The sequence below is a fragment of the Kogia breviceps genome, chromosome 7 (assembly GCF_026419965.1).
Source record: "Kogia breviceps isolate mKogBre1 chromosome 7, mKogBre1 haplotype 1, whole genome shotgun sequence".
NCBI lineage: Eukaryota > Metazoa > Chordata > Mammalia > Artiodactyla > Physeteridae > Kogia > Kogia breviceps.
This window is the reverse complement of record NC_081316.1, coordinates 16127914-16141890: the sequence shown is the minus strand read 5'-3', so window position 1 is coordinate 16141890 and position 13977 is coordinate 16127914. Positions and strand designations below refer to the sequence as shown.

The window sequence follows — 13977 nt, the reverse complement described above, 5'->3', positions numbered from 1 at the left end:
GTATTTAAAGAAGATGGCGTTTATCAGAGCACAGGACAACTGTGTCCCACCACAGGCTCTCACTGCTTATAGGGGCTCTGAATTAAAATTCGTTATAGCTCCTGAAATTATCCTGAGAGTAGTGCAATTATATTGCATTGTATTTGTGGATCGTTCAAAGCATTAACATGTCATTGTAAGCACTTAAAATAGACACAATTTTGGTAACCCTGCCTGGTTTGTCATTCATTCACTTTTTAGTATACCTGAACCTTAAAACAATGCCAGTGAATGGGCCTCACGCCATGACTTGGATGGTAGTAGCACGATTCCTGGCATGAAATAATGGCAGTAGCACGGTCCCTGGCAGTAAATGATGATGATGATAATAATTACATCAATCACATTTATAATCCGATTTACAGTTTCCAGACCCCTTTCACATTCTTCATTCCACTTCCCACGCGTGGCAAGCTCGCTATGTGATTATTTCGTCCCATTTTACGGATGCAAACACTGAGGCCAGACCAAGCAGTGAGAGGCTCTGGAGGCTGGCGGCTGGGGTCTAGGTCTGCGCTTGGGGCCCTGGGCGGGGCTGGGTGGGGCGGGGCGCCCGGCTGCTCTCAGGTGCGCCAGTCCGCGGGGGAATCCTTCGCTCCACCTGGGCGCGGCGAGGAAATTGCACCATGTATGGGCAACTACGTCAGAGGGGGCGGACCCGCCGCTGTCTCTGGGGGCCGCCAAGTCCGCCCCTTTTGCCCGACAAAAGTCGGCTACTGGACCGTAGGAGGCGATGAAAAGTTCAGGGCGGACTGACAAAAGGCAGTGCGTCTGGAGAGGTGGAGCCCAGAGTTGTCCAGAGCCGCTGCGATACGCCCGCTCTCCTCTCCCACCCCCAGTGGAAGTGGTTCAGCCCGGGGACTTCTCATTCATAAAAAGAAAAGACTCCGCTAGGAGCGCGTGAGTCAGAACCGAAGCCGCCGACGCGGACCCCACAAAGCAGCCAGCCCAGGGCATGTTCCGAGGCTACGGGGAACCCGGGCCGAGCTCCGGGGCCGGCGATGCGTACGGCGGCCCGGCGCAGCCCCCGGCGACAGGCCACCAGGTGAGAGGAACCCGACGCCTGGAACCCACAGGTGGACAGAGCCTGGGACCCCCAGGTGGACGGAGCCTGGGACCGTGCGGGCCGCTCCCGCACACTCGGGGACTGGGATCGGGAACAAGGAGCAGGGAATGGGTCTCGGAGCAGTGGCAGCGGATTCTGCCCGTTCTCCGCTGTCTAAGGGCACTTTCTCCCCCGCACCCCAGCGGAACGGGCGCGGCGGGCGGAGCAAACATCTGCGAACATCCCCTCTCGCGCTTGTACCCCTTCCCGTCTCTGTGTGCTGTCTATCTGTCCCTCCGTCTCCGTTACCTTCTTTCCTTCTTCCTGTTCACCGCTAATTTCTTTGTCCCGTCTGCGTCGGAAGGGGACCCCTCAGTCCGGGATTAGTCCTAGCCCCGACAGGATCAGAGGGGGTCTGATCCATCTCGGACTCACTTTCCGAGGTCCGGAGTCTGAGCCGCGGCCGCCGAGACGTCCCTACGCACGGGATCCACCGCCAGGCTAGCCCCGACAGACTGCGAATCCTCGGAAGTCTGTCTGTGATCATCCTTGTGCCTGACCGTTTGTCTGTCCCTCCCCACCCCGTCGCCAAGGCCTCATCCCCATCTCGGCGCAGTGGAGCCTGGTGGGCTCCGGGAGACTGGCCTTGACCCTTTTAAGGGTTGGGGTCGGTGGAAGCCGCGAGGTGCCGGAAGTGCGCGAGGTCCTGCAGCGGCAACTCCCGCGCCCCCGACTGTCGGCACCGAACGGCGCCCGCTGAGGGTTGTGGGTGGGGGGGACCCGGGAGGCTGCAGGTGCCCATTTCCTGTCGAGGGGCCGTGAGCACGTGTCACTAGGGGAGGGAAGGAGCGGCGTCCGTTGCGCCGAGTCACGGCGGCCGAGTCACGGTGGCTGACTCACCCGGAGCGCCCCTCCCTTCCTGGCCCGGAGCGTCCCGGGCCCGGACAACCTCGGGAGCGGGAGATGCCGCCGGCGGCACCTCGGCCCGGAACTGGGGTCACTGGGTCACTGGGCCCACAGCGCTGAGCCGGGGACACTGCTGTCCAGACTTGCCTGGGCTTGAACCCAGCTCTCCTCCGGAACACTGAGCCCCCATCTCAACCCATTCCTCACGTTTCTGGCTGAAAGTATCATGACAGGTAATACCTGGAGCGCATACTGTGCAGCCTTGCATTGTGATGGGCAGTTTCCACCTCACAGAATCCAAGACCCCACTGATTTTAAAACCCACCATTATTTTGTGCCACTAATTTTTTTTAAAAAGCTGCCAATTCAACTTTGATTTCAGAGCTACTGAAGGGAACTTGTTAGCATCAGTGAAATGCTGTAATCCTCACCTATGACAATATTAAAAACAAAGAAACGGAGGCACATTGAAGTTAAATAATTCGCCCTGACAGCCAGTAAATGGCTGAGCTAAGATTAGAACTGGGCTACCTTGAACCCAGAGCACTGGCTCTTGCCCACCATGGCCCCTGTGTGCTGGGCACCTGCCAGTTACCAGGCTCTGTCACACACACATTCTCTCACCTGATTCTCACAGTCACCCTCGAAGTTAGGGGCTGTCATTATCCTCTTTATGTAGATGGGACTCAGGCAGGGTGCAAAAAGAAGAAGAGCCTGGCTGCCTGGGTCCAAACCCCACTTCCCACTTATTGGCTGTGTGTCTAGGGACAACTGTTTTCCTGTCGGAAAATGAAGAACTGTTGTGCCAGTTATATGAGTCGGTATTTGAAAAGTGGTTGGGACAGCACCTGGAATTCACACTTTATTACTGGAAGCCCCTCAATCCACAGAGACTTTATCCCTGGTCCTCCATGTCTTATCCCTCAGAAGTTCCACCTCGTGCCAAGCATCAACACTGTGAGTGGCAGCCAGGAGCTGCAGTGGATGGTTCAGCCTCACTTCCTGGGACCCAGCAGCTACCCCAGGCCTCTGGCCTACCCCCAGTACAGTCCCCCACAGCCCCGGCCGGGAGTCATCCGGGCCCTGGGCCCAACTCCAGCAGTGCGTCGCCGGCCCTGTGAACAGGTAAGAAGCAGTGGCGTTTGCACGGGTTCTTGTGCCCACAGGGGTGCTGAGGTGCAGAGCATAAGCTCTTGCCCATAAGGAGAATGCAGGCTTAGAAGGGGCATGGGGAGAACAGACCCACGACTACTGGCCAAGATAGAAAGTGATGAGAGGGCAAAGCAATCACTTCGGGATCAAGGAAGGCTTCCTGCAGGCCTAGAAGGATGGGTAGGATTTGAATAGAGAGAAAGATGAAAGAAAAGACATTCCAGGAAGAGGGGGTGGCAGGAGCAGGAACAGAGGTAGCAGTGAGAACATGTTAAGGTGTATGTGTAGAAAGTTGTGTGGACAGGTATGGAGAGGGCGGGCTTATGCTGTCTATGTTGCTGGGAAGAGAACAGAAAGAGGAGGGTTCCCTTCAGCTACTCTCTGAGCCTCTGTTTCTCTATCTCATTTAATCCTCACGAAAACCCTCTTGGGAATGAACTCTGGTATTCCCCATTTTACAGCCAAGGAATTGAAGGCACAGAGAGGAAGTCACTTGCCCAAGATCACACAAGTAGTGAACAATGAGACAGGTGTGTCCAATTCCACACTGTCTCACCAGGAGGTTAAGAGAAGGCTTGAAGCTTAGAGAGCTGGGAACTCTTACCTCCCAAACCAGGGTTCTTAGCAGCACACTGCTAATAAAGTCCGTGCCAAAATAAATGAATAAGAGCTAGAGGGTCTTTAGGGAGTGGTTCCGCTTTCCTCTCCCTGGGGCATTTTGGTATCTGAGACTATAGTGGGTGAGGTCTGCACTTTAAGGAGCTTGCTCTGACAGCAGGGTAGAGGATGGGGAGGACGTCAGGATCCTAAGATCGGCCAGGGGTGACTTCCCCAGAAACAGAATGGCTGGCTTTTGTGACCAACTGGAAGGGGACCATGGTGTAAGCCCCAGAGGCAGGCTCCTGGACTTCCTTCAGCCATGATCCTGGGTACTCCTAGACTGAGGCTGTGAGCTGTGAGTGGGGTCCTTTCGAGGGAGGTGGTCTGCATCAGCTGGCCTCTTTCTCAATGTTAAACAGAGTGAGTGGATTTTAATTTCTGCTCTGGAACCACAAACAAGTTATTTGTCTTCTCTGGGCTTCAGTTCCTTACACGAAAAGTTGGGTTAAGAATCTGTATAAACAGATGTAGAGAACAAACGTATGGACACCAAGGCGGGAAAGCGGTGGGGTGGGGGGCATGTGGGGTGGGATGAACTGAGAGATTAGGATTGACATATATACACTAATATGTATAAAACAGATAACTAATAAGAACCTGCTGTATAAAAAAATAAATAATATTTAAATGATTAAAAGAAAAAAGGAATCTGTGTAAAGCTCTTAGCTGGCACATAGTAGATTCCCGATGAACAACTACTTAGCAGCTCTCATTAGACCCTCTTGGTGCTTACAGCCCCTGGGGAAGAGGAGACTTGGTTATCAAGAGACTGAGAAGAATGAGGGTCTTTTTAAAAAGAGTGGCCTCAGGGGAGGAAAGGCCACTTATAGCTGCGGAATGAAAGAAGGCTTCCAGGAACGGCCGGGGTCGGGTGAGGGATCTTAGCTGAGTCCTGGGAGAGGAGGAGGGTTAAGGTTTGTAGAAGGACGGGAAGGACAGTCCGAGAGGAATCATAGGAGGCAAAAGCTGGGTGCAAGGAGGAAATATGACTCATCCAAGCTTACTAAAGCGGGGAACCTGTCGGGGTGCAGAGGTCCCCAAACGCAGGCTGAGGGCGCCCCTGCGCTGCCATGCCCTCGGCCAGGCTCCTACCATTGGGCCAGCAGCACAGAGTCCACCTCACTGCTCTCTCTACCCTCCCCAGATCAGCCCCGAGGAGGAGGAACGCCGTCGAGTGAGGCGCGAGAGGAACAAGCTAGCCGCGGCCAAGTGCAGGAACCGGAGGAAAGAACTGACCGACTTCCTGCAGGCGGTGAGCACCGGCGAGTGAGGAGGGTGCCCAGGTCCCGGCCCACCCAACCTCAGAAGGCCCCCAGTTCCCAAGAGCCCGCGGGGCCGCACGAGGCGCCGGTATATGAAGTCCCCTCCCCGCCCCCACGGCTCCCTGTCGGAGGCGCACTCCGACGAGGAAAAAGTGATTAAAAATTAATTGCAGCCCGTCTCACTCTGAACAGAGAAGAGCTGAAGCTAGGACCGACAATGTCCTTCGAAGATGCCCCCCGAGCCTGATGGGAGTCGTGCCCATTTTCTCCCATCGACTCATGGGAGTTGTAGTCCCATGAGTTGCTGGAGACTTGCTGGCGACTCCCCACTCCCCCCCGCCCCCTGGCCACCCCCCCCCCCACTTTCCGCTCCCCAACCTCCCAATCACTGCCACCGCGGGAGGCTCCGCGGTATTCAGCCCTCATCCCTTGACTCCTCTCCTGATCGTCCACAGGAGACCGACAAACTGGAGGACGAGAAATCCGGGCTGCAGCGAGAGATTGAGGAGCTGCAGAAACAGAAGGAGCGCCTGGAGCTGGTGCTGGAAGCCCACCGCCCCATCTGCAAAATCCCGGAAGGGGCCACGGAGAGCGAAACCAGCGGCACAGGCGGTACCAGTGGCACCACCAGCCCACCAGCCCCCTCCCGCTCTGTGCCTCGTATCTCCCTTTCCCCAGGGCCTGTGCTTGAACCCGAAGCATTGCACACTCCCACGCTCATGACCACACCCTCCCTGACTCCTTTCACCCCCAGCCTGGTCTTCACCTACCCCAGCACACCGGAGCCCTGTGCCTCAGCCCACCGCAAGAGTAGCAGCAGCAGTGGGGACCCCTCTTCTGACCCCCTTGGCTCCCCAACCCTCCTGGCCTTATGAGGCACTCCAGCCCCCACTCCCTGTGGGTGCCACCCTCACCAAGATTTCCCTGCCCATTGGTCCAGCTGGCCTGGACCATATCTCATGTCCAACCCCAGCAGATTCTTCTCCATCCCTCCAGATGAGAATGGGCATATTTTGCTTCCTGGTAGTGCCAACTTGGGGCTACCAAAGCTGCCCACTGTTTCTCTAGAGCTGGCCTCTCTAGCACAATTTGCACTAAGTCAGAGACAAAATGGTTCCTGTTTGTTGGAGAAAATTCCGGGCAGCTCCCAAGGGACTTTGGAGATTCTCAGAGGTCCTCTGGAGCCCTGAACCCCTGCAGATCACCCCTATAGTCAGCATCACCCTCTTCCTGTGGTTCACCCAATCCTACCCCTGACAGGAGGTGATGCTCTACCCGCCGAGAACACTAACTCACCCAGCCCCACTGCCAGCAGCACCAGGTTATTGAACCAGGACACTCTGCCAGCCCCTCCTAAATGGAACAGCTCAGGAGGGTGCCAGAGGTTTCTGTGATGAGCTGACCTGCAGCCCCCAGCTCTGAGAAGACTTTAGCTCCAAGCCTCCACAGCGTGGGCAGCTGCTATTTATTTTCCTAAAGAGAGTATTTTTATACAAACCTGCCAAAATGGAATAAAAGGCTTGCAGCTCTAGCCTGCTCTCATTGGACCCAGAGGCTAAAGGGAGAAGATTTGGAGCCAGAAGCCCTAGGCTTCCATTTCAGCTCCACCAATTCACTACATGACCTTGGACAAATTCTTTATTTCTGGACCTTGATTTTCATATCTGACAAGTGAAGCTACGTCTGTTCTGCCTCATCTCCAGGACTGAGAGGAGGAACAGAAGTGATATGAGGTGCCAAGCCAAGAGGATTACCATCCTCCTACTGGTGGGGGCCCATAGTACTCCCACAGGAGGGCACTGTTATGCCCCTTCCAGCCTCCCGGGAGGCGGCTGAGTGGGTTTTAGGCCCCCAACACCTGCTTCCTGCCCCATTGTCTTGGACAGGAAGGAGCCGGGAAGGGAGCTGGAGCCACTTCAGGGGCTGGATTACGGCCTGTCCTGGGGCCTGATGGGGGGAGCCAGTGGCTTACCACGGTCCCACATCCCGCCCCAGGATGGAAGTAATGGGGGAGTCAGCCGCCTTAGTTCTGCAGTCCCTCCGGATGGGAATGGTACCCAGTCTCAACGTCCCCGCCCTCGTCCCAACGCCGGCGAGTCCCAAACAGACGCTGCCCCAGCCATGGGCTCTGCTTCCGCCTCAGTTTATTAGCCTCCACCCAGCCCCCAGCAAGTCCCTCCGCTCCAGCCTCCAGTCCCCCTCCTGTCCCGCCAGCGAGCGCCAGGGGCCCTCCTCAGTGTTAGGGTTTCTAAGTCCATGCCAGCGGCCCCTCGTGCGCGGCGGGGGCGGCGTCCGGGTGCCGAGGTCCACCGCAACCTCCGCGCGGGAGGAGCAATCCGGGCGGGCGTCGGCGCGAAACTGTGCCCTCAATCATCTGGGGAGCAGGCCAGGGGCAACTGATCGGGGCTGCCCACGCTGCCGGTACTGGAGCTTCCATCGCCCAGGTCACGGGGACCGCAGGGGGGCAAGGCCAGCTCGGGTGTCGGCCCAGCGCCAGAGCCCCCCGAGCCGCCGGTACCGCCGCGGGGGCCCCACTCCTCGCCCAGCGCCAGGCAGAGCTCCTTAAGGGCCAGGTTCTCCCGCAGCAGCTCCTCCTGGCGGCCTTCCAGCTCGGCCAGCTTCTGCCAACAACCGCCTAGATCCTCGCGCACTGCTCGGGATGCTTGGGTCCCGAAGAGCTGCCACTGGCGAGCGGCTCGCCGCCCGCGCTGGCGCTCCGAGTCCAGGAAGCAGCAGAGGTCGCGCAGCTCGCGGTTCTCGGCCTGTAGGCGCCGGTTGAGCTGCTTGAGCTCGCGGATTTCGCCCAGGTGGCCCTGTAGCTGCCGATTCACCTCCTGCATGAGGCGGCCGCGCTGCACCAGAGCCGCCAGGCGCGCCGCCTCCTCCCGCCGCAGGCGCCGCACCAGCTCCTCCTTGCCCAGAGCCGCCATCTCTTCATCCGTCAGCTCCTCCAGGCCGCCCGTCTCGGCCTCCATGGCTGCTCAAGCCTCTGGAGCATCGCCTGCCCGCCGCCGCGGCCCAGGAGCCCCACGACGAGCTCCTCGCCGCTGGGGCTCAGGCACCCGCGCCGCGAACAGGCTGTGGTCGAACTAGCTTAGGCTGCAGTAGCCGCGCGGGGGTGGGCACGCGACGGGACGCACGCCGGGGTGGGGCCGCATGACGTCAAGGAAGAACAGCCAATCCGAGCCAGCTCCCTCGGAAGGGGGCGGGGCCTAGGAGCCCGGAGCCAGACCCTTCCCCGCCCACTCTGGACCGCGGAGTCGCCGACCCTCGCGGACACTCGGTACCCGCGTCACCGACCTTCCCGGCAGTCAACCGCAAACTAGAAGCTTCGTACCTTCCAATTCCAAACCTCCTCAAGCTCGAGCTTCCTCTGAGAACCAAGATTCGGGGGTCGGCCCCCGACTTTCCTGCCCACCCCCGGACGAAATCCAGGCGGATCGCCTTTCCTTCTTTCCTAGCTTTGCTCGAACTCAAGAGTCTCGGCTCACTGAGCATCGCTCCCAGTCCACGGAAACATAAGTCCAAACGTCCTGGCTCGCCATCAGCCTATTCTCCCTCTCACGGACCGTGTCCTGCCCAGTGGGAGGGGCATACAGGGATTCTTTTGTTCAATAAACTGTTATTGTATGTAAGGCTTATGCAGAAACAAACTTGATCAATATCCTTATACAGTCCTTAAAGAGATCGTAATCTGGCAGAGGAGACAAGCTGCGTTAAACAAAAAGCAAATGGAAGAACAGCACATTTTGAGGACCGCCCCCTACCTGCAAAAGGTTTCCCAAAAGAGGTGATATCCGAGGGGCCCTGAAAGATGCATAGGACTTTGGCAAGTAATGAGAGAGCTATTTCAAGGAGAGGGAATAGCATGATGAAAATCGCTAGGGTCTGAAAGAGCCTCGCTGCTTTAGAAACAGTGAGAGTAGCTTGTTTTTTGGGTTTTTTGTTTATTTGTTTGTTTTGGAAAGGCAGGTGCTTAGAGAAAGTGGTAAGAGAGGAAGGGAGGTAACAAAGGTAGTCAGAAGCCAGATTTTTAAGAGTTTTCAATACCGGGCTGGAGCATTTACACAGGCCAGTAAGAATTTAAGCAGGAGAGTAACATTTTTTAATATGCATTTTTTAAAAAGGCTGTTTGGATGGCTCTGTGTGGGATGGACCACAAGGAGGGGATGTAGGCAGAGAGATTACTAAGAACACTGTGTCAATGGGCTAGGAGAGCTATGCAGAAGGATTGGGCTGGGACAGTGCCAGTGGGGGTGGAGAGGACAGAACAGATACTAGAAATATTCAGGAGGCAAATCGGCAGAACTGAATGTAGGGAGAGAGGAGTCTGGGAGAAAGCCCAGGTTTCTGGTATGAGAACCGCGTGGATGGTGGTGCTGTCACCGAGATAGGAACGCTGGAAAGAAACAGATTCGGGAGACCCACAGGTCTGTCTGGCTTTTGAAGGTCCTGTGGGGGACAGAGTGGAGTCACACATAGGTGGCCGTCTGGATGTGGACTTCCAGACAGAGCTCTAAGCTGCAGAATAAGAGAGGTCATTAGTGTGTGTGGGGGGGGTTAAAACCATGGGAACAGGTGCCCCATGTTCAGGAGAGGGCTTCGTTTGCAGGATGGACTGAGGGGCTCCCACCCAGAAAGGGCCCTTGAGGACGAGCCAGACACCTTTTTTTTTTTCAGAGAAAAGACTTAGGATAGAGCCCAGTGGAGCCCCTAAATTTAGGATACAGGTCAAAGTAGGGAGGCCCCGAAAAAGGCAGAGAAAAACCAGGTGGATGTGAGAGTAGAGGCTGCCGGGATAGGGCAAACTGGCCGGAGACCTTGACTCTGGATGCCCTCCCTCTAACCTGTCAGGGGTGAGGGTGGGGTGGGGTGGGGTGGGGACTGAGAGCCTGAGATTCCCCCTCCCGCTGGGAGGAGGGAGGGGCTACTCCACTGCCTCTGCCTCCGCCTCTTTCCTCGCCGCTCCTGCCCCTCCCTACTCGCTCTGTCCCGGAAGTGGTCCTTTTCTGGCTCCGGATGCCGGGAGCCGAATGTCGGTGCTCCCGGAAGTGGCCCGGCGGCGGCGCGCCGGGCCCGAGCAGTGCTTGCTCCTGCTGGGGTGCTGCGGTGGCGCCCGGGTTCGGGCGTCGCCATGACCAGCGAGCTGGACATCTTCGTGGGGAACACGACTCTCATCGACGAGGACGTGTATCGCCTCTGGCTGGACGGTTATTCGGGTCTGTGGGGGACCGTCTGTGGGTGCCGGTTTGACGGAGCTGTTGTTTTGGGTGGGAGAGCAGGCAGAGCCAGGAGTAGGCATCCTATAGGGCAGTGGGCAGAGACCTGGGAGTACCGAATACCTAGGAGTCGGGGCTGGAATCCCTGAAGGGCCTCTGGGGTCGGCGGGGCGGGGCCTGATGCTAGCGCTCACTTCCCAGTGAGCGACGCGGTGGCCCTGAGGGTGCGCTCGGGAATCCTGGAGCAGACCGGCGCCACAGCAGCGGTGCTGCAGAGCGACACCATGGACCACTACCGTACTTTCCAAATGCTCGAGCGCCTGCTACACGCCCCGCCCAAGCTGCTGCACCAGCTCATCTTTCAGATCCCGCCCTCTCGACAGGCGCTGCTCATTGAGAGGTGCTCACCTGGCGGGATGGTGGGGACGCCAACCAGTCTGGCCATATACCCATTTTGCAGGCTGAAAATGAGGCCCAGGGAGGGACGGGGCTTATCTAGGCCGGGAGAAAGTTGAGAGCAGAAGGGACCAAACCCCGGTCCTGCCAGTTCTCCTTTCCCCTCCTTTATGGAAAGTCAGCAGTGTCCCCTGACTCCTCACAGGTACTATACCTTTGACGAGGCCTTTGTGCGGGAGGTGCTGGGCAAGAAGCTGTCCAAGGGCACCAAGAAAGACCTGGATGACATCAGCACCAAAACAGGCATCACCCTCAAGAGCTGCCGGAGACAGGTGGACACCACACTCATCTGCAGCCCGCCCCTTCACACCATCCCTTTGGCCACTGCCCCACCTCCAGGCTCCTCCAGCACCTCGGTGGCAGTGGCTTCATATCCACTCTGCTCTCGTTTTGTCCCTTCCAAGCCATCCCCTACTCTTCAGCCAGAGTGACCTCTCAGAAGCCCAGATCTGACCTTAGCTTTCCTGGGGCTTAGCCAGGAGGGTCAGTTTCAGCACAAATTAGTGAAGAACTAGAGAGCATGATGCTAAAATGGGGGCGAATTTATTGATTAAAAGAGTGAGTAAACATGTATCCAAGGCAAGATGGCAGAAACTGGTGAACACTTGTTGAATTGATAACAGGTATTAATAATTAATAGTTTGTTGAAGGAATAACAAATGCTCCATCAGTGTCTGTTGACTGGATAGGTGGGTAGGTGATAGAGGGACGTTCACTAAACAGCTTATTGGGTGAGCAACCTCTGACCAGTCCTCCCTCCTCCTCTAACTGCCCTGCAGTTTGACAACTTTAAGCGAGTCTTCAAGGTGGTGGAGGAAATGCGGGGCTCCCTGGTCGATAACATCCAGCAACACTTCCTCCTGTCGGACCGGCTGGCCAGGTGAGGGGTTAGGTGAGGAGCCAGCTGCCTCCCGCTCCTGCACACTCCTTCCTTGCCCCCTGAGGCTGGTCCATATTCCCCACCCCAACCCGCTTGACCTCCTGGCTGGGCTGGGGGGATGGTTATCCCACTCCTGGTCTGTACTTTGGATCACACTGACCTGGGTTTGAATCCCAGCCCGGCCATTCACCAACTGGGCTATTGTGAGGTGCCACATGGAAAGCCCATGATGGCACAGCCCCTGGGGCTTAGTATGTACTCAGTGAATGGTAGCTGTTACCCTGTGGTCTCCCATTGTGTCCCTTAGGAGACCTGGGCTGAAACCTTCTCTTTGCCCAGATGAGGAGGCCCAGAGAAAAGTGACTTGAAACACATCACACAGTGAGTTAGGGTAGAGAGAGGCCAGAACTCGGATGCCCAGCCAGTGTTGCAGGTGGGAGCTGCTCGCTAAGAAGGAATTTCAAGCCCTGATGGGCCCACTCTCCCCTCCCTGCAGGGACTATGCAGCCATCGTCTTCTTTGCCAACAATCGCTTTGAGACAGGGAAGAAAAAACTGCAGTATCTGAGCTTTGGGGACTTTGCCTTCTGTGCTGAGCTCATGATCCAGAACTGGACCCTCGGAGCCGTCGGTGAGGCCCCCACTGACCCAGGTGCCTGGACACCTCCTCACCTTCTCAGGGCCTGGCTTCCCACCAGCAGTTTCTCCTGCAAGCCCCCGTTCCCAGCATCCTTTCTTCTTCAGGGCCCCTCCCCAGCCACTTTCGCTCCCAGTCCAGTGTTCCCACCCACACGTTTGCAGACAAAGGGCCCATGGCTTCCCTATGGCTTGGAGCCAGTCACTCCACGTCCCTCACATTCCACTTGCTCTTTTGTCTCATGGGGCGCAATGAGGTTGTGGGGGAGGAAGGCTCAGGATGTCACAGGAGGGGTTTTTATCTCCCACCCCAACTCCCTTCATGGACCTCACTCAGACCCCCAAGCGGATGACATGGACATGGACTTAGACAAGGAGTTTCTCCAGGACTTGAAGGAGCTCAAGGTGCTTGTGGCTGACAAGGACCTTCTGGACCTGCACAAGAGGTGACCCTTGGGGTCTGTGGGGCGGGGCCTGAAGTGGGGGCCCAGGCGACTCTGGGCTTGACCCTGTCTCCCTGCAGCCTGGTGTGCACTGCCCTCCGGGGAAAGCTCGGGGTCTTCTCTGAGATGGAAGCCAACTTCAAGGTCTGTGGCCCAATCCAGCCTCTGTCCCATTGGCATCGTCAGCCTCCAGAGCACTGTCCCCTCCGGGCAGCTCTGCTCATGCCTGAGATTGACCGGCAGGTGGCGCTGCTGCTCCCCCTGCCTGCCTGTGAGCGGGGAGCCAGCTCTTAAACAATGGGGAGTTATTGGATTGAGGGAGGTGGATAGATTTGGGCTCAGCCCCCAGCCTCTTGGGCAGAAGGCAGAACTCCCAGGCTCCCTGCCCCACAGAACCTGTCCCGGGGGCTGGTGAATGTGGCCGCCAAGCTGACCCACAATAAGGATGTCAGAGACCTGTTCGTGGACCTTGTGGAGAAGGTGAGATGTCCTGCCCGCTGCCCTCTGATCCCCATCCTGGCCTGTCCCTGGGCTGTACCAGTGCTAGATGTTACCTTGGACCCACAGTTCGTGGAACCCTGCCGCTCCGACCACTGGCCGTTGAATGATGTGCGACTCTTCCTAAATCAGTATTCGGCATCGGTCCACTCCCTGGATGGCTTCCGGTGAGACACCCCAGGCCTCCCCACTCTGCCAGCCTCCTTCTGGGGCCCAGCCCTCCTGCAGACTCAGAGTTCCCTGTTCTGTCGCCCTGGAGGTGGAAGTCTCTGTTGACTAGAGTCTCAGCTCCACCTCGTGGAAGCTGTGACCCTGACTTTGGACAGGTTCCTTAACCTCTCCTTTCCTCAGTCCCCTCATACATAAGCTGGGGGTGATAATAGTAAGGATCCTAGGAATATTGTGAGGATTAAACGAGTGAATGTATAGAGAGCACTTAGAGCAGTGTCATGGCATGATGGGGATACAGTAAACATCAGCCGATACCGTTACTGTTATCATTGCAGGCACCAGGCCCTCTGGGACCGCTACATGGGCACCCTCCGTGGCTGCCTCCTGCGTCTCTGTCATGACTGAGGCCCCCCCTCCCCCTGCCCTGCCCACATTGACAATAAAGTTGCCATGACTTTGGAGGAGTCTGTGAGTGGGTACACATATGGGTCCGCGTGTGGGAGTGTGTGCAGGTTGCACGTGTGTGTCTCTGAGTGTCACAGTGTCTAAGGATGTATGTGTCCGTTGGCCCCGCAGGGACTGAGACGTGTCAGAGAATGGTATCTATGTAC

General features: G+C 57.2%; 3 protein-coding genes across 4 annotated transcripts; 2 read left to right on the top strand and 1 right to left on the bottom strand.

The window, feature by feature from the left end:
• Positions 1–759: 759 nt before the first annotated feature.
• Positions 760–6595, top strand: FOSL1 (FOS like 1, AP-1 transcription factor subunit). The gene is made up of 4 exons (XM_059070019.2): positions 760–1084; positions 2918–3115; positions 4947–5054; positions 5520–6595. The coding sequence occupies exons 1-4, from the start codon at positions 995–997 to the stop codon at positions 5937–5939; spliced, it is 816 nt and encodes a 271-aa protein (XP_058926002.1). The 5' UTR covers positions 760–994; the 3' UTR covers positions 5940–6595.
• Positions 6596–7191: 596 nt separating this feature from the next.
• CCDC85B (coiled-coil domain containing 85B) lies at positions 7192–8621 on the bottom strand. Its single transcript, XM_059070029.2, has one exon. It carries the CDS (start codon positions 8037–8039, stop codon positions 7431–7433), a length of 609 nt encoding a protein of 202 aa, XP_058926012.1. The 5' UTR covers positions 8040–8621; the 3' UTR covers positions 7192–7430.
• Positions 8622–9411: 790 nt separating this feature from the next.
• Positions 9412–13825, top strand: FIBP (FGF1 intracellular binding protein). Of its 2 annotated transcripts, none has more exons than XM_059070015.2 (10): positions 9412–10283; positions 10485–10683; positions 10885–11011; positions 11519–11619; positions 12116–12249; positions 12592–12700; positions 12778–12841; positions 13091–13177; positions 13265–13362; positions 13702–13825. In XM_059070015.2, the coding sequence occupies exons 1-10, from the start codon at positions 10199–10201 to the stop codon at positions 13769–13771; spliced, it is 1074 nt and encodes a 357-aa protein (XP_058925998.1). In that variant the 5' UTR covers positions 9412–10198; the 3' UTR covers positions 13772–13825. The 2 variants fall into 2 exon arrangements, with proteins under 2 accessions (XP_058925998.1, XP_058925996.1); XM_059070013.2 differs by having other exon boundaries at positions 10106–10283; positions 12116–12270.
• Positions 13826–13977: the final 152 nt, after the last annotated feature.

Bases quoted from the DNA above. Each gene is read 5' to 3' on its own strand.
- FOSL1 (XM_059070019.2), top strand. From the start codon at position 995: ATGTTCCGAGGCTACGGGGAACCCGGGCCGAGCTCCGGGGCCGGCGAT. The intron at 3,116-4,946 runs GTAAGAAGCAGT...TACCCTCCCCAG, and splicing joins GTCGCCGGCCCTGTGAACAG to ATCAGCCCCGAGGAGGAGGA. The intron at 5,055-5,519 runs GTGAGCACCGGC...GATCGTCCACAG, and splicing joins TGACCGACTTCCTGCAGGCG to GAGACCGACAAACTGGAGGA.
- CCDC85B (XM_059070029.2), bottom strand. From the start codon at position 8,039: ATGGAGGCCGAGACGGGCGGCCTGGAGGAGCTGACGGATGAAGAGATG.
- FIBP (XM_059070013.2), top strand. From the start codon at position 10,199: ATGACCAGCGAGCTGGACATCTTCGTGGGGAACACGACTCTCATCGAC. The intron at 11,012-11,518 runs GTGGACACCACA...ACTGCCCTGCAG, and splicing joins TCAAGAGCTGCCGGAGACAG to TTTGACAACTTTAAGCGAGT. The intron at 13,178-13,264 runs GTGAGATGTCCT...TTGGACCCACAG, and splicing joins TCGTGGACCTTGTGGAGAAG to TTCGTGGAACCCTGCCGCTC.